The sequence below is a fragment of the Dunckerocampus dactyliophorus genome, chromosome 10 (assembly GCF_027744805.1).
Source record: "Dunckerocampus dactyliophorus isolate RoL2022-P2 chromosome 10, RoL_Ddac_1.1, whole genome shotgun sequence".
In the NCBI taxonomy this organism is placed as follows: domain Eukaryota; kingdom Metazoa; phylum Chordata; class Actinopteri; order Syngnathiformes; family Syngnathidae; genus Dunckerocampus; species Dunckerocampus dactyliophorus.
Genome location: NC_072828.1, coordinates 8,460,286 through 8,481,406, shown reverse-complemented (window position 1 = coordinate 8,481,406; position 21,121 = coordinate 8,460,286). Strand labels below are relative to the sequence as shown.

General features: G+C 43.2%; 1 protein-coding gene across 7 annotated transcripts in view; it reads right to left on the bottom strand.

The window, feature by feature from the left end:
- The window catches only part of szt2 (SZT2 subunit of KICSTOR complex), a 63,108-nt gene that overhangs the window by 40,058 nt on the left and 1,929 nt on the right, over positions 1 to 21,121 (bottom strand). For 5 of the 7 annotated variants that reach the window (XM_054788611.1, XM_054788614.1, XM_054788612.1 and 2 more), the window contains exons 2-31: positions 20,573 to 20,698; positions 16,440 to 16,613; positions 16,188 to 16,358; positions 15,971 to 16,099; positions 14,352 to 14,514; positions 13,809 to 13,915; positions 13,515 to 13,725; positions 13,271 to 13,441; positions 12,967 to 13,198; positions 12,763 to 12,892; positions 11,870 to 12,015; positions 11,645 to 11,797; positions 11,097 to 11,211; positions 10,714 to 10,919; positions 10,405 to 10,641; positions 10,230 to 10,308; positions 9,992 to 10,080; positions 9,722 to 9,890; positions 9,519 to 9,636; positions 7,569 to 7,682; positions 7,288 to 7,491; positions 5,015 to 5,112; positions 4,756 to 4,894; positions 4,356 to 4,679; positions 3,927 to 4,122; positions 3,722 to 3,769; positions 3,053 to 3,180; positions 2,548 to 2,815; positions 2,300 to 2,465; positions 1,726 to 1,818 (exon numbers count right to left, since the gene is read on the bottom strand). In XM_054788611.1, the coding sequence (XP_054644586.1) occupies positions 1,726 to 1,818; positions 2,300 to 2,465; positions 2,548 to 2,815; positions 3,053 to 3,180; positions 3,722 to 3,769; positions 3,927 to 4,122; positions 4,356 to 4,679; positions 4,756 to 4,894; positions 5,015 to 5,112; positions 7,288 to 7,491; positions 7,569 to 7,682; positions 9,519 to 9,636; positions 9,722 to 9,890; positions 9,992 to 10,080; positions 10,230 to 10,308; positions 10,405 to 10,641; positions 10,714 to 10,919; positions 11,097 to 11,211; positions 11,645 to 11,797; positions 11,870 to 12,015; positions 12,763 to 12,892; positions 12,967 to 13,198; positions 13,271 to 13,441; positions 13,515 to 13,725; positions 13,809 to 13,915; positions 14,352 to 14,514; positions 15,971 to 16,099; positions 16,188 to 16,358; positions 16,440 to 16,613; positions 20,573 to 20,698 (4,704 nt within the window). The remainder of the gene's footprint in view (positions 1 to 1,725; positions 1,819 to 2,299; positions 2,466 to 2,547; positions 2,816 to 3,052; positions 3,181 to 3,721; positions 3,770 to 3,926; positions 4,123 to 4,355; positions 4,680 to 4,755; positions 4,895 to 5,014; positions 5,113 to 7,287; positions 7,492 to 7,568; positions 7,683 to 9,518; positions 9,637 to 9,721; positions 9,891 to 9,991; positions 10,081 to 10,229; positions 10,309 to 10,404; positions 10,642 to 10,713; positions 10,920 to 11,096; positions 11,212 to 11,644; positions 11,798 to 11,869; positions 12,016 to 12,762; positions 12,893 to 12,966; positions 13,199 to 13,270; positions 13,442 to 13,514; positions 13,726 to 13,808; positions 13,916 to 14,351; positions 14,515 to 15,970; positions 16,100 to 16,187; positions 16,359 to 16,439; positions 16,614 to 20,572; positions 20,699 to 21,121) is intronic. The other 2 variants (XM_054788613.1, XM_054788616.1) reach the window with 1 other exon arrangement.

The following is a 21,121-nucleotide window of genomic DNA, read 5'->3' as shown; positions in this document are numbered from 1 at the left end:
GGCGACGTGAGTCTCTCCTTCCACACAACAAGTGGCATTACAGTATTGACCAGTGCACATTGTCTCACACCAGGAAATAAACGGTGTCACTTGTTACAGGCATTGGCTGGACAGCTATGTAGTGGGGCTTGTTTAACCTTTGCCTTGTGGGCAAGCAGGAAGGAGAGACGATGCTGAGACGTGTGTGTGTTCTGAGCTGCTGTCTAGTGGCCGCGTTCAATAAATAAAGTTGGCAGAAGCAACAGGAGAAGTTTCCTTCTTTGCTTCGGAGCTGAATAACACTGACAAGTTAACAGACTAGTAGCGAACGGAAAAGACGGCTTTTTTGTGTCGAACACAGAAGATGAGGACTTTGATGGATTTGTGGATGAGGATTGATCAAAAATAACGTGAGTACATTCTAAAATACTTCAATTAAGTACAACCGAACTCAGTTTTGCTCCCACTGCGTATGTTTTTTATTTTTTATTGTAGCATCGCTGGGAGCACGTCCTGTTCCAAGCCTACTTTGCGGTAATGTTTTGGTGCAAATGCTCTCAAAGTTACATGTTTGACCAGGAAATAGCAAGCTCAAAAGAAGACGGCTTTTTTATGTCGAACAACTGACAGTTTGTGTGGATCTTGTGCATGATTGTGACTGAGCTAGGACTCAGTAATTATAGTCTACACACGACGGCTTCATTGATTGAAAAACGAAACTTTTTCGTGTATGAAGCTTCTACTTGAGTCGGTAAATTGGCCGCTGTATGCGGTCAGATATTGACCAAGGGAGACAAAATGGGTGGCCGCTGGCCGCGTTGGACAGGTGACTGCTATACACAGGGTCTATAACATGTAAATTTGCTGCGGGGGATTTTTCAGTGGCCGCTATAGGCACTGAAATATAGAGCTGTACAGCTGTACAGCTATACAGCTGTCTTAGCGGCCACCTGTATAGAACGGCCACCTGCCTATAGCGGCAACTGAAAAATCCCCCCGCAGAAAATTTACGTGTTATAGACCCTGTGTATAGCAGTCACTTGTCTAACGCGGCCAGCGGCCAGTTATTTTGTATCCCTTGGTCAATATCTGACCGCATATAGTGGCCAAAATGCCGACTCAAGCAGAAGCTTCATGCACGAAAAAGTTTTGTTTTTTAAGCAATGAAGCCGTCGTGTGTAGACTTTAATTACTGAGTCCTAGCTCAGTCACAATCATTCACAAGATCCAGAAAAACTGTCAGTTGTTCCACATAAAAAAAAGCCGTCTTCTTTGGAGTTTGTTGCAGACAATGACACCGTTTATTTCCTGGTGTGAGACAATGTGCACTGGTCAATACTGTAATGCCCCTTGTTGTGGGGAAGGAGAGACTCACGTCGCCGATGCACTTTAATCGCTTTATTAACAGCGGTTTATTAACCTAGTAGTGTTTTACAACTTTTATCCGCAGCCCCACAGTGCACTCTACTGGTCAACATGTAACAGTATAATTATATGTATCTGCAAAGACAACAAGCTTCTAATCACAGACATGTTAATATGTGCGTGCACAAATTCAAAATGGCCGCCAACCTGTCTATAACGGCCGCCTGCCTATAGTGGCCACTTTTGCCATTTCCCTTTAGTGGCCGCTATAGACAGGTTTGACTGTCCTTCTTAGTGGCAGTTCCATGATGACATAATGACGTTTAGGAGTGAATATTGTATTAGGGGCCACCAATGAAAATACAGAATTTGGAGACTCACCTCTTTCTTGGACGATGGCAGGCAGTAGAAGAAGTAATGTGGATTGGAAGGCACAGGTTTGAAATACTGGAGGACAATTTCCATGAATTTCTCCTGTTGAGGTTGAAGGAGATCAGTTTAAGCATGGAGTGGTCAAAACATTTTTTTACAATGATGGCCACACTGAAAAATAGCCTAGAATGCGAGGGCCATTTCGATATTTTTCACTTTGTAAAGAAAAAAAGTCTAAAAGCAATCCAATATGCTAAGAACTTACATATACAAACACACACACATACTGTACACTTCACATATATTGTATATATACACATATACAGTATATACATATACACACACACATATACTGTATATATATACATATACAGTATACACACATATACACATACATATACTGTATATATACATATACAGTATATATATACTGTATACACACACACACACACACACACACATATATACAAATACTGTATATACACACACACACACACATATACTGTATTTTTTTTTGTGTGTGTGTTATAAAAATGGCCCTGGTTTAAGCAGACCATGTCTTTCTGTCACTCCGGGACTTCACCTGGATTATTTTGTGCACATCTAGACTCATGTCACAGGTTGGATGTGTCTGGAGGACCTCCAGGGGGAACAATGGGAGCTTGGATGTCTTGGATTCTTCCTCAATGATTGAGGATACAGGTGCTGGTCCTCGAGCTTCAACTTCACTGGAATCGTCCATCTCAAAACTGTTTCCATAAATCACAAAGTACATACAAATAAACCCGAAACTGCACCGTCTCTACAATATGTTGACAACCTTTCTCGTACCTGGACAAGGAGGCCACAGCAGACTTGACACCAGGTCTTTCTTCCTCAACCTCTCCAATGATGAAGGTAGCAGAACTCCCTGTGGTCTTTGGATTTTGAGGCCAGGCCGGGGCCTCGCCATTCTCCCTGAAGACCCTGATGTGTCCACAGAGTGTTTGCAGGAAAGAGGTGACGTCGATCTCCTGCAGGGATTCCTCACAGTAGTCCATGGCCATCAGGATGTCTTGGGAGCTGATGCTGTAGGACTGCTGCAGGCTGCGGTAGACACCTGAAAGCCACAGAGAGACCAGGGCTTAGGCAGGGATGCATTCAAACCCTCAAACAAAAAACTAACTCCCACAATGCTGGCTGTCACATCTGGAGGCTTAGGTCTAAAGGCAGCAGGTTCACAGAGTTAGGAGGGATCTAGGATGGAACCATGGGGCAAACCACAGTTCGTGTTAGAGTCCAGTTGACTTCAATTCAACCATCTGTGGATGACTGACAATCCACACAGGGCGTTCACCTTTGGCGAAGCACTGCTGGTAATGCTCCTGCAGCAGACTGCAGTAGTGGGCCAGCTCCTTGTGTTTGTGAGGCTGCGCCAGGTGGTCGGTCCACGGTGATAGACTACTGCGGTCCTGAGACAGCGACCTACAGTAAGACAGCAGGAGGGGAATGACTGTGAATGCCTCATATAATATCAAAAGTAACACGACAAAAGGTAAACGTGTTACAAAGAAGCACATATAAAAACAGGAAGCACTGTCAAACTATGATGTAATTTGCTTAAGTTTCCAAATATTACAAGTTAGTTACCACGGGAGACAAAAGACCTAGAGAATTTCCAAAATCAAAATGTAGGGACATGTCGCATGAGCCAAATCTTTTGGTGCAGGTCCAGATAAAGGTTATTTGTACTTTCTCTGAGTGGAACAGAGGCACCAGGAAGGTGCTGATGTTTGACAAAACTCTCGTATTGATTGTCCTGCTATGCATGTTGTGGCTGGTAAGTCTACACACTCTTCCCTACACATTCCTCATGTGAGCTTGGTACATCTTTCAATACGGTCAATGCGAAAAATTATGTTGACTGCGGGGTTTGAAAAGCACTCGGACATGGACAAAAACAAGCAAGCTCTCGAAGGCAGCACCTCAGCAGAGGGAGAAGGAGTGCAGAGGTCAAAATGTCTACCTGAACTTCATCTGCTGAGACATCTGCCAGAACTGAGCCTCTTGAGGTCTATTCTCACCAAGAAGACAACCAGAAAGACATCATGTTAACACGTGAGGACAAGGGCTCCAGCCATGGTCACTATCTTGCTCAGAATTCAGTGCCCGGCAGCACCAGATTACGTTGTGGTGCACTGCATTTGTGGGACGTGTCATTGTTTCTGTACCTGAAGAAGACGTCTCTAGGCTGGCGGTTGGTGCCGGGGTGGACCAGCTGCTCCTTCAAGAGCTCCAGGCAGCAGTTGTACACGTAGACGGGACACTTCAACTGGCTGCCGACGCTCTGCTGCGACAGCTGCCGGCTGAAGCTGTTGTGTAGATCAGACCTCTGTGGTTCTGTGAAATGAACTTTTTCCCCCAGATCTAGAAGAGACACAGAAAAGCACTGGTTTCATTCATTATTTCACTGGTGTGATTGCTTGGCATTGATACAGTTCCCTTCCAGCACTCTAGGCGGCAATAGTGCACATTATAAAGTGACAACTTCACAAAAAGCAAGCATGATTTCCTCAGACTGGAATAATAAAAGTCTAATAATAAATATGATTGGAGCTTTTACACTGGTGTTTGAGTGGATGATCTAAATCTTGACTGACCTGAGCTCGGCGTTCCAGGCTCGGTTTCCAACACCCGGCTATCCCAACTGTCTCGGTCCAATATCAGGGAGTCAGCGGGTCCCAGTTGACCCTCAGAGCGTGGTGAGAGCAAGGGTGACCTGGCGCTGAAGTGACCACTGCTGGAGCTCCTTCTCAACTTAATGGCCAGACTGAGGCTGGACTCAGACCTATCAAGTCCACTGGTGGAACCCGACAGCGAGTCGGCTTGTGACTTGTTGCTGGGCGTCAAAGTGTCGTCCTCCTGTGTACTGACATTACTCAAAGGATCCACCTCAAAGCCCGATGACATCAACATCAGGACATCTGTCAAAATTACATTCTTAAAAAAAAACAAACATCACACCAGTTTTCCTGTGCTAAAAGTTTCAATGGGTCGTACCTGTGAAGGTGGCTGGCAGGAAGGTGAGTAAGATCTGCTGGGAACTAATGTGCTTGGCGTAGCACCTCCACTGGGGCACAGAGCAGCTCCTACCCCCCAGCAGAGGCTCCTCATCCACAATGTCTGTATTAGCGAAACTCTGCCAGTCACACGTACCATAAACATTAGCAGTAACAGAGAAACACCACGGTCTGTCGTTTTACATTAAATAGCTGTGTTGTGACTATTCCAATATCTGAAAGGTGCGTTGCAGGATTACTTGTAAAGTGCTGGTGGATCCCATCATCTCTCTACTGCTGCCAGGGGTGTGAAATGCAGACATAACTTCTTGTCTGTCTGGAAGCTTCACAAACTCTTCTGATGAAAGCAAAGAAACAACAGTGTTAGATCCACAAACCGTGACGACACATTGGCAATATGATGATTACAATACGACGATACTGCCGATTTTGATGTCAATTGCCTATACCAATACAATAACTTTTATTTGAAAATTTTAATGATCATTGAATGATTTTGAGATGTGGCCATTTGTTAATACACAGGATTTTATGCACAAAAAAATCTATCCACAAACTTTTTTGTGAGCAGTTTCTCATTCTTGAGTGGTGAGTACCAATACATATTATACTTTCAAATGTGTTTAATAAGTGTGTGACGCATATTTAGGGCTTACCTGGATTGTGTCATGCATGAACAATGGCAATTGTAGAGAGAAGGGGAGGGTTCTGGAGTTTAATCTAATCTAATAGCAATCACTTTTATTGCAAATGTTGTTCTGAAAAAGTCAACATCATGTGAGCAGACATTTTCATAGGCGTCTCAATTACTTGCGTTTTTTTGCCATTTTTGCCAACCTCCAATATAACAGTAGGCATCGACTGTACAACAACATATGATGAGCACAACAACAAAAATAAAAACACACTAATATATATTTTTTAATAAAAATAGAAAAGAACTGAAGAATATCGAGCTTATCACATTAGTGTCGATCCAATACTTCCCTTGGTTTCGATAGCACACTCCAGATCAAAATCTTAAGACCAGTTGAAAAATTGCTAGAATTTGCATTTTACACATTTGGATCTTGATGAGGTTTTAAGTAGAGCTACAATATACAAAAACAAGGGGGAGTGAGACAAAAAACATTTTGAAAAAGTAATTTATTGAAAACAACAATTAAACTGAAATAGGCTGTTTATCAGCTGATCAAAAGTTTAAGACCACAGGCTATAAAAGCCAAAATCTGCTCAAAATTTTCATTTACTGTCAGGCATTCATACTGTCATGCCCTCCTGAGGGCTAAAACTAAGACGCTTTCTCTTTTTGAACGTGGTCGGATTGTCAAGCTGCATAAGCAAGGCCTCTCACAGCGCGCCATTGCTGCTGAGGTTGAGTGCAGTAAATCAGTCATTCTACATTTCTTGAAAGATCCTGTCCATTATGGAGCAAAAAAGTCAAGTGGTAGACCCACAGGGCGGTCTTCGACCCTTGTGCCGACTGCAGCGCAATAACCATCAGACGGCGGGAAAAGAGTTTAAAAAACCAAAAATGAATTCAAAGACCTCGTCTTCTTCGACGTCACAAAACTGCCCGTTTAGACTTTGCCAGGGAGCATCAAACATGGGACAATGAAAGGTGGAAAAAAGTTGTATTCTCTGATGACAAAAAATGTAACCTTGACGGTCCAGATGGCTTCCAACGTTACTGGCATGACAAGGAGATCCCACCTGAGATGTTTTCTACCCGGCACAGTGGAGGGGGGTCCATCATGGTCTGGGGTGCTTTTTCATTCACTGGAACACTGAAGCTTCAGGTGGTGCAGGGTCGTCAAACGGAGGCTGCTTACGTGCAGATGTTGCAGCTGGCATCCCTCATGACTGAGGGACCTCGTCTGTGTGGTAACAGCTGGGTTGTTCAACAGGACAACGCTGCAGTTCACAATGCTCTTCTTCAGGGAGAATACCATCACTCTTTTGGACCCTCCTGCATGTTCCCCTCATTTAAATCCCATAGAGAACATTTGGGGATGGATGGCAAGGGAAGTTTATAAAAATGGCCATCAGTTCCAGACAGTTGATGCCCTTCGTAAAGCAATCTTCACCACTTGGAGCAATGTTCCCACTCGCCTCCTGGAAACACTCACATCAAGCATGCCCAAACCAATTTTTGAAGTGATTAACAAGAATGGTGGAGCTACTCATTACTGAGTCCTACTAAGAACATTTTTTGTTTTGGTTTGGAGAGTTTTTTGTTATTTGAGCGATGGTCTTAAACTTTTGATCAGCTGATAAACAGCGTACTTCAGTTTAATTGTTGTTTTTAATAAATTACTTTTTCAAAATGCTTTTTGTCTCACTTCCCCTTCTTGCTTTTGCATATTGTAGCTCAACTTAAAACCTCATTAAGATCCAAATGTACAAAATGCAAATTCTAGCAATTTTTCAACTGGTCTTAAGATTTTGATCAGGAGTGTATCAATATTTTGATTGATCCACCCAAAGATGTGCCGCACATTTGAGAGCTCACCCTTGATGACAGGAAGAGCAAAAGGAGCACAGTGGCCGTCTCGTTCTCGCTCCAGGATGTGGTGCATGAAGGCGACATGGTCGCTATCGGATACGGGGATCGCTCTGTCGCTGAGCTCCTGCTCCAGGCTGCTGTGGAAAAGACTGAGGAGAAGCTCGTTCGGCAGGCAGGGGGTGCTGCGGAGGTGCTCCTCAAGTTCCACTTCTGTAAACACATGACAACAATGAGAGCTGTTTCTGGTGATAGTTGCTTTAGATGGCACGGGAAAAAAAACACTATACCTGTGCTGAATGTGAGGAAGAATAGTTCCACCTGCTGACACTTTGGGAGCAACTGAATGAGATCAAACTGGAAGGGAACCATGTGAATGCTCTCCTCTGAAGTGGAAAGTTCTCCTGAAACCACAGGACACACAATCATAATCTGCAAGATGTAGAGCAGGAAATGACATCACCTCAAGTGTTAAAGTTTACACTATTGTGTAACAAAAGATCAATAATTCCACCCATTTAGCATGTTGGCCACGCAGTCAGGAGATCTGAAAGATCTGGGTTTGAATCTCCGTTGAGCATCTCTGTGTGGAGTTTGCGTGTTCTCCCCATGTGTGCGTGGGTTTTCTCCGGATACTCCGGTTTCCTCACACATTCCAAAAACATGCACGTTGGGTTCATTGGCAACTCTAAGTTGTCCATAGCTATGAATGTGACTGAATGGCTGTCTATACAGTGGTGTGAAAAAGTGTTTGCCCCCTTCTTAATTTTTTTTTGTTTTTCACACTTAAAAATTTCAGATCATCAAACAGATTTTGATTTTAGTCAATAACAACACAACTAAACACAACATGCGTTTTTTTAAATGAAACTTTTTATTATTAAGTGAAAAAAAAATCCAAACCTACATGCCCCTGTGTAAAAAAGTGATTGCCCACTAAAACTAATAACTAGTTGGGCCACCCTTAGCAGCAACAACTGCAATCAAGTGTTTTCGATAACTAGCTATGAGTCTCTTACAGCGCTGTGGAGTAATGTTGGCCCATTCATCTTTGCAGAATTGTTGTAATTCAGCCACACTGGAGGGTTTTCCAGCATGAAGCGCCTTTTTAAGGTCATGCCACAGCATCTCAATAGGATTCAGGCCAGGACTTTGACTAGGACACTCTTCATTTTGTTTTTCTTCAGCCAGAGGTGGACTTACTGGTGTGTTTTGGATCATTAGCCTACTGCAGAAGCCAAGTTTATTTATCTTGAGTTCACCAACAGATGGCCGGACATTCTCTTTCAGGATTTTTTGGTAGACAGCAGAATTCGTTCTTCCAGGTCCTGAAGCAGTAGAACAGCCACAGACCATGACACTACCACAACCATATTTTACTGTTGATATGATGTTCTTTTTCTGAAATGCAGAGTTACTTTTAAGTCAGATGGGAAACATACCTTTCAAATAGTTCAACTTTATTAAGGGTTTTGAGGATCATCAAGATGTTTTCTGGCAAAATTGAGACGAGCCTTAATGTTCTTTTTGTTCAGCAGTGGTTTGCGTCTTGGAACTCTACTATGCAGGCCATTTTTCCTCAGTGTCTTTCTTATGATAGAGTCATGAACACAGTTCTTTGGATGTTGTGGGGTCCTTTGTGACTTCTTGGATGAGTCGTAGATGCGCTCTTGGGCTAATTTTGGTTGGACGGCCACTCTTGGGAAGGTTCACCACTGTTCAGTGTTTTCACTATTTGTGGATAAAGGCTCTCACTGTGGTTCGCTGGAGTCCCAAAGCCTTACAAAAGGCTTTATAACCTTTTTCAGACTGATAGATCTCAATTAATCTCAGTTATGTTTTAACGGGGGGCAATCACGTTTTCACACAGGGCCATGTAGGTTTGGATTTTTTTCTCCTTTAATAATGAAGTTTAATTTAAAAACTGCATTTTATGTTCAGTTGTGTTGACTAATATTTAAATTTGTTTGATGACCTGAAACATTTAAGTGTGACAAACATGCAAAAAAAATAAATCAGGAAGGGGGCAAACACTTTTTCACACCACTGTATGTGCCCTGTGATTGACTGGCGACCAGCCCAGGGTGTACCCTGCCTCTCGCTGCGAAGTCTGCTGGGATAGGCTCCAGCACACCCGCATCCCTAGTGAGGATAAGCGGCATAGAAGACGAATGGATGGATGGATAATTCCATGCATACCGAAATGTGATGCAAGAATAAATCACATTAAATTTTGTTACCTCTCACATCCTTGAGTCCAGCAGGCAAAGAACAGACCTGGTCCTTGTTCTGACATAACTGGCTCAGGTACTCAAACGTCATCAAGGTGGACATGCATGCTAAATCTTTGGGGAAGATCTGCAAAGGCAGAGTGGAATGCTTTTAGGCACGATGCAACACCTGTTCACTTACCATACAGTATGCAAACAGGGTGTGCGCGCACCGCTTGAGGGACTTCCTGGTAGTGGAGGCCCTGCAGGTGGCGGTGATGCTCCGAGCAATTGGTCACCGTGCCGCTCTGAGGCTCCACCCAGCACTCAGTCACCAGGTTCAGCTCCACATCCACGTCCAAAGGCTCCACCTCTGTGTCGTTGTCATCATCTGTGGAGAAGCTGCAGGCGGGGGCAACGTTCATTTTCAATCAGGGACAGTTGTTCAAAAAAAAAAAAAAAAAAAAGGTAACACAGCCTTGGATGGTTGGATGAGATCGTACCTGTCCTTGGTGGAGGTAGCATGAGGGGGGAAGAGGATGTACTGAACAATACACGAGTGACTCTCTCGGTCAGAGTCGGTTGACATGCCCTGCAGAAAGATTTCATGTTAATTGCTTATATTACTGCCACAGCAGTGTATTAATGACAAAACTGAATTTCAAAGAAATAATTAGCTCACTGAAACAGAAAAACAGTCTCTTTGAGTGCTCTTGTGTTGAAGTGAAGTGCATTCTTTACTTTCATTGGCAGCTCGATGACCATGTTGACGATGCCGTCTCCACTAGCAGCGAAATGAAAGCCCTCTGACAAGCGGATCCTTCACACACACGGATCACAAACATCAATCAATCAATTAGTCAGTCAGTTTGGACCCACTGTTTCTGAGCGATGCAAAGAAACAGTGCAGACTCACTCGGACAGCATGGATAGGATGTGGGCGACCGCTTGTATGGCCACCGCCGGGCCCTGGCTGCTCTGCACGGCCCAAACCCAACGCCGGTGCAGGAAGTAGCGGGACAGCGAGGCCAGTGTGGATGATGCGGTGCGGTTGGCTGCCACGTTGAGGGGCCCTGTGCTACTGGAGGGCTGCGCAGAGTTCTCCATGCTGAGAATGAAGGGGGTTCTGAAGTCCAGCGGCAGCTTCTCGTACCTGCAGGTTGAGAATAGTTTGAAAAGAAACATCTTTTTGTTTTTGTCTCTCATTTGTTCATAAGCCACTGACCTGATGAGCAGCTTCTCCAGGGGCTTGTTAAGTACCACCACGCATGGCCGGTCCGACAACGCCTGCTTGGGAGTGGAGAGGGATGGAGACTTGGACGGCGAGGGGTGTCCTACGGCCTTCCTCTTGGTCTTGGGCGTGGCCTCTTTGTTTTGAACGCGATGCGGGAAGCGCAGCTTGAGGATCTGCTCTCTGAGCTCGTCCACAATCTTACAGGAGACACAATATGGCAGCTTGCTGTACAATCCCTGAATCTTAAGTAGTTGTGTGATTTAGGGCGGACATTATAATTCAAGGATGATTTATGCATCTAGCGTATCACTACATTGTATATTATTGTCATCAAGCAACGACTCAAGATTCGTAAAGATGTCAGCTCTCTCTACCTTGTTTCGAACATGTGCTGGCGTTCCTATCGGGAAGCCCAGTCTCAGCACCATGCAGGGCGTCTTGGAAATGAGACGGACCAGATAGAAGGAGGTGGGAGGCTGGTCAGGTGAACTGTGTACACAGAAAGTGGACCTCAAAAGTGATGGAAGAATTTTTGTTCCGTATTCCTCCAATTAGACACTTGGGCTCCACTGGTTAAAACCTTGTACATCACAGATCACTTGATTAGGGACAAGTTAACAATATAATGATATAAAATACAAAAACTGTGCCGGCACTATGGTGGTTTGCAGTGGTGTCCAATAGGGCTGCACAAATCTGCAAAAAATGTGAACAACAATTTTCTTGCTCAGACTTTTTTTCACGCATGCACTTAGGCACACAGCAAGTAAATAAAATAGCCACAATTTAGAAATTTTACTGCATTTTAGTGTGAATCAACTAGTGTGAATTTTGTTTTCTATTTTTTGTGCAGCCCTAGCATCCAACTGCACTGATGAACACAAACTGTTAAATGGACAATGTCAAAGGGGGGTAGTGTCACCTGTATATGAGTTTGACATAAGAGTATCCCTCCACCAGCACGAAGCTGCTCCAGTCCCTCAGCAGAGATGTGAGCGCAGAGTGGGAGATGCGACACTGGATGGTGCTGTAGCGGCCATTGTTGCCAGCCGTGTGCAGGTGTTTGGGCACAGGCCTGCTCGGACACAACATGACGTTGGAGGGGTACGCTAACAAGTTGCATATAATCGTATGGTGGACGTCTTACAAGTCGTGCTCCAGGATGATGGCGATGCGATGCATGTGCAGCCATCTCTGCCAAAAGTTGGCATCCATGGAGAGGATGGGCTTCCAGTAGGAGGCGAACTGGGACTGGGAGGAGTCTTTGGAGCTGCTATGCTGCAGAGACAGAACCTAGAAAAGAGTAATGTCACATAATGAAGGTCTAAAAGTTCAAAAGTCATACTTGTAACATTTATCTTGTTGTTAGGAATGGAACATTTTGCAACATGTATGTGCTTAGCTACAACAGCGATAACACACTCAGAAGACTTGCACTGCAAACAAAGACACCCTTTCTTTATTTAAATTTCTCTTTCTCACACACACTCACACACTCATACGCGTAATATGAGTCGCCATTATGTCTGCTGGCTGAGATGCCCAGCCTCTTTGCCAAAATAGTTTGAAACCAGATCAGACCAATACACCAACAAACAGTTACCGGCAAGTGTCCTGATCATCGGGTCCGCCTCCACAGCAGACATTTGAGGAAGAGGAACTCAAGTTTCACTTTATAGACCGCTTGGACCTCGCTAGAACTTGGCTGGGGGGGGGCTGACCGTTCTCTCCAGCACTGGCCTGGCAACTGTTTATATCTACTACTTTTAATATTAAATTGTAAACCTTAACAAAAAAATCTGGGTGACTTCACCCTGCTAAAAGGGCAGCTAAGGATGCTCTGATCAGCGTTTTATGGTGCCGACTCCCATATTGATCATCCATAAGTGAAATCAGCCGATACTGATGAATTAACTGTGCATTTTTCAATTTATTTATGATGAGTGCGATTGGCCAGAGCCGCCATTAGACAATTCCAATGGCCCCTGGCCCATAGGTAATGTTCATTAAACAACAACACACAAAGAACGTTTTTATTACCGGGGTGGTCGAGCCAGGAGGGATGTAGAAGAGAGGAACTCCGTTTTTTGTACTCTCGGGAATGGTGTAGTTCTCCGGTATGGAATTAAACGACTGCAGGTGCACCAACATCTGATCCGTCTGATTGATGCTGAGGAAAAGGTGTCTCGATAAAGCTTGGATCTTATTTTGCAGGTTCTTCTCTTGTGCTTGACATCATTGTACCTCTGCAGTGTGTTCCAGAAGCGGCGGATGACGGAGGTGCGGTACGGGCTGGTGATGGGCTTCCTCTGCGTGCAGCTGATGTCGTGCAGGATGTCATAGCTTCCCTCCATGGTGACCTCCACCCGGGTGGTGCGCTTGCTGGAGTCCAGCGGCCAGGAGGCGGCCGCCAGATACTCAATGTGCATGTTGTGCTTCCACAGCAGCACCAGTTTGACCTCCAGCTGGGTTCCACCTGGAGGAGCAGGAGGATGACACATGAAGATTAGGACTTTCTCCTGTCATTTAGCCCAGATGGACATCCAACCTTTAGTGAGGCTGATCTCTCGGATGGTGTAACCCTCCCTCAGCCGCACAGATACCACGCTGATCAAATAAGCGTGGACTTCCTTCTCTGTGTGCTTCTTCCTCCTCATGACCAGCGCCGGGTTCCCGCTGGCTGACACCAGGTGCTCGTTGAACAGCTTGTGCTGAGAAACTACAAAACATTTCCTTTTAGGTATTGTTGAACATATACAAAAAAAGACCTCTTGTATCAATTACTGTCTCACCGCAGAAGTACTCAGAGTTCATGGACTCGGGGGACTTAAGGAAGGAGTAGGTCAGGAAGGCCTTGTGGTAGGCATTCATCTCCTGGCTGTCCAGGTCCAGCTGAGGGCAGCTGGGGAGGTACGAGCCAAAAGTGGCAAGCGAGATGAACTTCATGAGCTCCACGTTGGGGATGTAGCCGAAACTGCAGTCGTAGGAGTAGGCTCCGCCCACCTGGACAAGGAAGAATGGCATCTTTGTCACTGATGTTCTACAAGTAGCAGTGTTAAAGCATGAACTGACAAGTGTGTGAGGACCTGCACAAAGGAGCAGGCGATGGTTCCGCTTCGTAGCTGGTTCAGCAGCGTTTCACACACGACGACATCAGGGACGCTCATCACACCATCTGTGATGATTATGATGCCTGGGACACACAGGAGGCAATTGTTGCATGTCACATGACCTGGCAGGAGTGAAAGGGGCCCAATCTAACAATTCTAAATCTGTACATTTTCAGGCTTATTAATATGTTGAAAATGTTCAACGCTGGATTCTCCAATATTCACCCAATTATATACAATTCTTTAGGGTTTGCTGATAACCAACATAACGTAATAGCACACTTAAGGGGGGGTGTCGCTCTATGTGGCTCTGTGCGGTGACGGAGGGTGGTGCCTGAGTGGTTTAAGGAAGCAGGCTGTGGAATTTGAGTGTTTCGGCCAAGAATACAGAATTACCATGTACACAGTTTGATATTTATGGAGTATTTTATGAAAATAAACTTCTTCTAGTGCCCCAATGGGATGAAATATTTTAAAATCTCTAAAATGAGCAGGATAGGGCCAAGAAGGCCAGCGTACCTGCACTGGAGTTGGGGGGCAGCAGCTGCAGGGCTAGGATGCCTTGGCGCACCATGCTAACCAGTCCCATGTCTGCTGACACCATGGAGATGCCCTGCCGCCTGTGAGGCTGCTCGTCCAGGTTGTTGCTATGGAGACCTGAGTTTTGGCCTGACTCCACGCTCTAAAGGTGAAACAGAGTGTGACTTTGTGTTAAACTTGACCTACAGACGTGGATACAATTGTTGGCCCTGTGAAAGAAAGAAACCTAAAATGATCAAATATAAATCAATAACTCAAAACTGACAAAAATGCATACAAAATGGCAAAAAGCATATTGACAAACTACAAAGCTTCTGGGATATGAATAAATTTTAAGACTATAAAGACATTCTGGAGCCAAATGTGTTGCCCAGTGTCAGAAATCTTGGTTTCAGTCGCAGGTCATCGGTCCTCCAACAGGACAATGAACACTCAAGAATGACTAAGGGCCAAACATTGGACTACAGTCACCCCTCGCCACATCGCAGTTTGAATTTCGCTGCTTCACCCTCAGTTTTTCAAAACACATATAAATTAATAAATCATGCTGTTTCATGGTTGAATACGGCCTACTATTAGTCAAATGATTATAGTTAGAAATCTGTATATTTAAGCAAATTCTATGCATTTTTTTTGCCTAAATGAAGCATTTTCAAGCTTAAAAATGGCTAAATGAACTAAAATACATATATAAGCCATTCATGTTTTAATAAATTGTGACTGTAGTATTCTACATTGGTCACTAGGTGTCCAATTTTTCTGTGAGACAAGCACACGACTTGATCGCAGGAACAAAAGGCTTTTAGTGCAGATTCAGATTGCTGTGGTGGCCGTAATCCAAGACAAGCTAACACTCAACTTTGAACCCCCAACATCACTTCCTTTCCTCCAAACGGAACCCATTTATGGGGACACACAGGAGCACAAGTTTTATTTATGTCTTAAATGTCTTATTTTCTCTGATTATATCTACTATATTGGGTAACACGAATGTAAAGTGAGTAAATAGGTGCTATTTCATGTCTAGCGGGGTTCAATAATGTTAGCAAAATGTATTTATAAAAGTCATAAATTTGATAAATTATAAATAAGTTATGGTTGTCTATGCCATAACTACAAAAATATTCCATTATAAAGAAGGAATCCCACATGCTACCCGACCTCAAATAAGCAGTAGAAGATGGATGGATGAATCAAACTTTGCAAAAATGTACTTATCACGGTTGGGTCTGGAAGCAATTAACAGCAGCAAATGAGGCATTACTGTATTGTGAAGTGGCCTTCTGAGGGCCCAACTTTAAATCCAATCCAACATCTGTGGAAAAAAAACATAGTCTAGAGAAGGCACCCATAAAACCTTATTGTTTGAAAAGGTTTTGCAACTAAATATTACGTTAAGGGTACCATCATTTTTGTCCAGGACAGTTTTATGAATTAGGTTAAGTTCTCTTGAACCACAATTCAAAGGCAATGTCTGATTTCCATTTGTTCATTTTCAGTTTCCAACTGAATGATCCTTGGGTTTTTTTTCTGCTGGGTTTTTCCTTCTTTGGTGTCAGAGTACAAACAAATTTCGCGTAAATGTGCTATTTACGTACACTTGGCGCTTCATGCTGCTGGTTCAGGACATCCGCAATGTTGCTCTCCACCGCTTTGAGCTGCTGGTAGATGTGATGCAGAAATTCGCCGAGGTCTGTTCGGTCCAGCTGACAGCCCTGCACCAAAACCTGCAATTGCAATACGAGTTGAACTTTGAGGACAAACACAAAAACATAAAGCGAATGAAAGTACAAGTCCACTAGTAAAAAAAAAAACCTGATGCGATGTGAGGCCAAATATGGACGAATACACCAGGATAGTGATAAAGATCTTTGGCTTGAATAGCTGATCGGTTCCAGGGACCTTGAAGGGTTGAGCTAGACCAGCCAGACATCTCGACAAGGCGTGAAAAACCTCATCAAAAATCATCTCCCCTGTGCTGTCATCCTGGGAAACAACAAGCACGTTTGGTGATGAAAATTAACAAATGTGATTGTGTTTCCATTGTAACCCAAGAGCAGAACTTACCACAATCCCTGTGGAGGGGCTGAGGTCCAGCTCAATGATGAAGCGGTACCTGCGGGCCAGGAAGGTAGCACGAGTGGAGGGCATCAACATGGAGGGACGAGAGGAAGTCGGGAAGTGTTGCTGCCATCCTTTTGGTAAAATGCTCAGCAAGTCTAACTCGTTGTCAGAGTTCAGCTGTGAATTCAAGTTACAAAAAACATATTTAATGTTTTGAGAACTATACATGGTGTGTTTTCCTTAAGGGGGCTCATTTCAAAGGCTTTTAAATTATATTGGGTCCCAGTGGGGCGCAATTGTAAGTTTCTTCTAATAAAACACTTCATAAATATCAAGTTAAGTTAATAAGCTAATATCATATCACCAGGTACAATATCAATATCATATAATATAAGGGTAAATCTGCATTCTTCTCCTCCTCCTTTTTATCAGCATCCTCCCAGACCACATCTAGTCTGTTGCGATTGGTGGGTCTGCTCCAGCACGGAGCTGCATAGAGACACACCCCCCTCAAACAGTTATGTGCTCATAGTTATCCGCAAACCGTGATATAGGTCTTTAGCTCCCTCAAAACAAAAAATCTTCCCTTTGCTGCCTTCCTCTGGTTTAGATACACAGTCCTTACATCTGAAAAAATGAGGGCTGTCAAATGATTACAGATTTGAATGAGATTAATCACGGTTTTCAAATGAATTAATCATGATTAATCACCATGTCACACTATGTTACCGTATATTACCTTATCATATTACCTTTTCATTTTCCTATGCATTTTAAAGTAGCAAAGAGGACATTTGGAATACAGGAAGTCAACAAATGTATTGCAATTGATGTGAAACAAACGGGGGTAGAATTAAATAAGCTTTTCTTCTTCCAACTCCTTTTTGGACATGTAGAACTGTAAATTGTACTATGTGACGTATTCCAATGTAACTTGTATGCATGTTCAAAATAAATTAAACTATTGCCATTATCGTGTCAGAAATATGCCCGTTTTTACTATATTTTATTTCAAAGAAAGACAAATGACAGGGCAGGATTAACAGGGCCAAATTAACTTAAAATTTAAATCAAGTTAAGCGATGGCACACACGTCTGAAAATCTATTTACCTAACACTGGTTTCTTTAATAGCAGAATTTTTTAAATCAGACTTTAACTGTGTTGTTATGAGCAAAGAGGAACTGCGTTCAAAGACACGTCATTTAAGTTGAATTCGCGTTTTGAGTGAATTTTCTGGGATTTCCGAACACACTTAAATTCAGCAAATTGCACTTCCGCATTAAGAGTTACAAAGTGAGTGATAACAATATCCACTTATTGATTTTCATTATATTTCTGTTTATATAGACCACCCATACACGCATAATAAAGATGTTGTGATGTTCTGAGTGTCCATGAACACATCTCGTGCTCTGTCTCATGACAATGAGGAAGTGTTGTTGCAATGAATGGACGGGAGACGTGTTTGTTTGGAGTAGGGGCTATACACTGCTCAAAAAAATAAAGGGAACACTAAAATAACACATCGTAGATCTGAATTAATGAAATATTCTTATTAAATACTTTTGTCTTTACATAGTTGAATGTGCTGGCAACAAAATCACACAAAAATTATCAAAGGAAATCAAATGTATTAACCCATGGAGTTCTGGGTTTGGAGTCCCGCTCAAAATTGAAGTGGAAAAACACACCACCTGTTGTCTATTCCATTTGCTCAACAGATTGTGAAAATGATTGTCAATCTGTGTTGCTTCTTAAGTGCACAGTTTGAATAATGGCGCAGCACTTTTGACTGAGTGTGAATTGAGTGTTCCCCCTTTTTTTTTGAGCTGTGTGTGTGTGGGGGTGTGTGTGTGTGTGTGTGTGTGTATGTGTGTATGTGTGTATGTGTGTATGTATGTATGTATGTATGTATATATATATATATATATATATATATATATATATACATATACACACACACACACACACACACACCCTTTCCAAAAAATTAGAATGTCATGGAAAAGTTGTTTAATTTTCATAATTCCATTCAAAAAGTTAAACTTTCATAGATTATAGATTCAGGGCCCACAATTTAAACGATTTCAAGTATTTATTTGTTTATTTTTACATAATTTGGGCTTCTAGCTCATTAAACCCACGAAAACAGGAATTCAAAAAATTAGAATACTGTGAAGAAATCAGCCCAAATTTTGCAGGGCATGAATGTTTTAAACTGAGTGTCACACACTAATCATCTACTAAAGTCAAATCACTTGCACAGGCTTCCCCAGGTGTCATTAAATTGCTTCAATTTGGTTCAATTGTCTCAGTTGGGTTCAATATGGGGAGGACTGCAGACATGACAACTGGCCAGAAGACCATCATTGATACCCTCCATAGGATGGGTAAGCCACAAAAGTTCATAGCTAAGGAGGCTGGTTGTTCACAGAGTGCTGTGTCCAAGCATATCAATGGAAAGTCTAGAGGAAGGGCAAAATGTGGCAGGAGAAGATGCACCAGCAAAAGAGATGACCGTGGGCTTCAGCGGATTATCAAACAGGGAAGATTCAAGAATCTGGCAGAGATCCAGAAAGAGTGGAATGAGGCGAGAGTCACAGTTTCAAAAACCACCACATTCTGACGCATCCGGGAGACGGGCTACAACTGTTGGGTTCCTCGGGTCAAGCCACTTCTGAACCTGAGCCAACGTACGAAGCGTCTCCACTGGGCCAAGGAGAAGAAGGACTGGACTGTTGGCCAGTGGTCCAAGGTCCTCTTTTCCGATGAAAGTAAAGTGTGCCTTTCATTTGGGAATCAAGGTCCAAGGGTTTGGAGGAAGACGGGTGAGGAACAGAACCCAAGCTGCCTGAGGTCCAGTGTGAAATATCCACAGTCCGTCATGATTTGGGGTGCAATGTCCGGTGCAGGTGTTGGTAAACTCTGCTTTCTTAAATCCAAGGTCCCCGCAACAGTCTACCAGAATGTTTTAGAGGACTTCATGATTCCTTCTGCTAAGGATCTGTATGGAGATGCAGATTTCATCTTCCAGCAGGACCTGGCCCCTGCCCATACCGCCAGAAGCACCAAAACCTGGTTTGATGCCCATGCCATCACAGTGCTTGACTGGCCAGCCAACTCACCGGACCTAAACCCCATTGAGAATCTATGGGGTATTCTCAAGAGGAAAATGAGGGGCACCAGACCCAACAACAAAGAAGAGCTGACAGCAAGCATCAAGGAAATCTGGGCTTCCATAACTCCCAGGCAATGCCACAGGCTGATTGCTTCAATGCCACGTCGCATCGAGGCAGTGATTAAGGCAAAGAGATTCCCAACCAAGTATTGAAGACTCACATATCGTTTTGAAAGTACTATATTTTGATTGATTTGATGTGATCCTAATTTCTTTCTTTTTTTCCTGCAAAAACTGAGAAGTAAATGGTGATTTCTTCACAGTATTCTAATTTTTTGAATTCCTGTTTTCGTGGGTTTTATGAGCTGGAAGCCCAAATTACGTAAAAACAAACAAATAAACACTTGAAATCGTTTAAATTGTGGGCCCTGAATCTATAATCTATGAAAGTTTAACTTTTTAAATGGAATTATGGAAATTAAACAACTTTTCCATGACATTCTAATTTTTTGGAAAGGGTCTGTATATGGTGTTGGAAATGCACTGCTTGATGTGTTGATGTGTTCTGATAAGAATAAAGTTCTAAAAGTGCACGCCCTTAACGCGCCATTTTTGACAGCCCTAGAAAAAATACTTTATGGTTGCTATTTTCATGAAAAAGCGCCAAACGATACTGAGAAGCGGTTGCCAGTTACTGCTGGTGAAGCGGATCGTTTTCATACATGGACTTCCTAAAGTTGTGATGTGAGAAATTCAAAAGATCTCATGGAAATCTCGTGAAGTTCTCGTACTCGACCGTTCACCAGCTTTAGGAGAGGCATAAAAATGAAACGGAGGATAACTTAAAAACGCACCAACCTCATGATATGGTACTTCTATATCATGCAGAAAAATAGTACTACATTTAAAACATATACAGTACATAAGTCTGAAAAGTTGCAAAAGTTCTTTAAAGCAGTATTTACATGGAACATGAACACAAGGAAGAAAAGTAAGAAGCAAACAAACAAACTCACCAGCTCAGGCTTGGAGGCGGGCCAGATGACTTGGTTGAGTTTACCCAGAAACCAGGCCAGACGCACGTTCCTGGAGATGCGATACTCCTCCTTCATCAGCAGGTAGATGTGATCGGCCTCCTCGACCTGGGGCGAATACCAACATTCAGCACAGGAACTTTGAATTGTCACAAAGGACCACATGCAGTACAGCTCTATAGCGGGTTAAAAGATACAGTAAGACAAGCTGCCTGCAGACCACACATAGCATCTGTAAAGCTGAACTATACAGGGAGTTTTGAGTGCCACTGTGTGCAGCGCAGAGCATTCTGAAGCAATAACCGATAAGTCAACATTTTACAGTATTTTATAAGAATTCATTCATTCATAATTTATTTGAATTGTTTTTGTTTTGAAATCCTTGTATGGTCTTGCCTCCATTATACCACTTTGAGTTGCTTCACCTGCACTCGCCCGTCCTGGTCGCTCAGGTTAGCTGACCAGCTGTTCCTGGATGTGCCAAGGACACAGCGTAAGCTCAGAGGGGACAGAGCTTTTACAGTTGCAGCT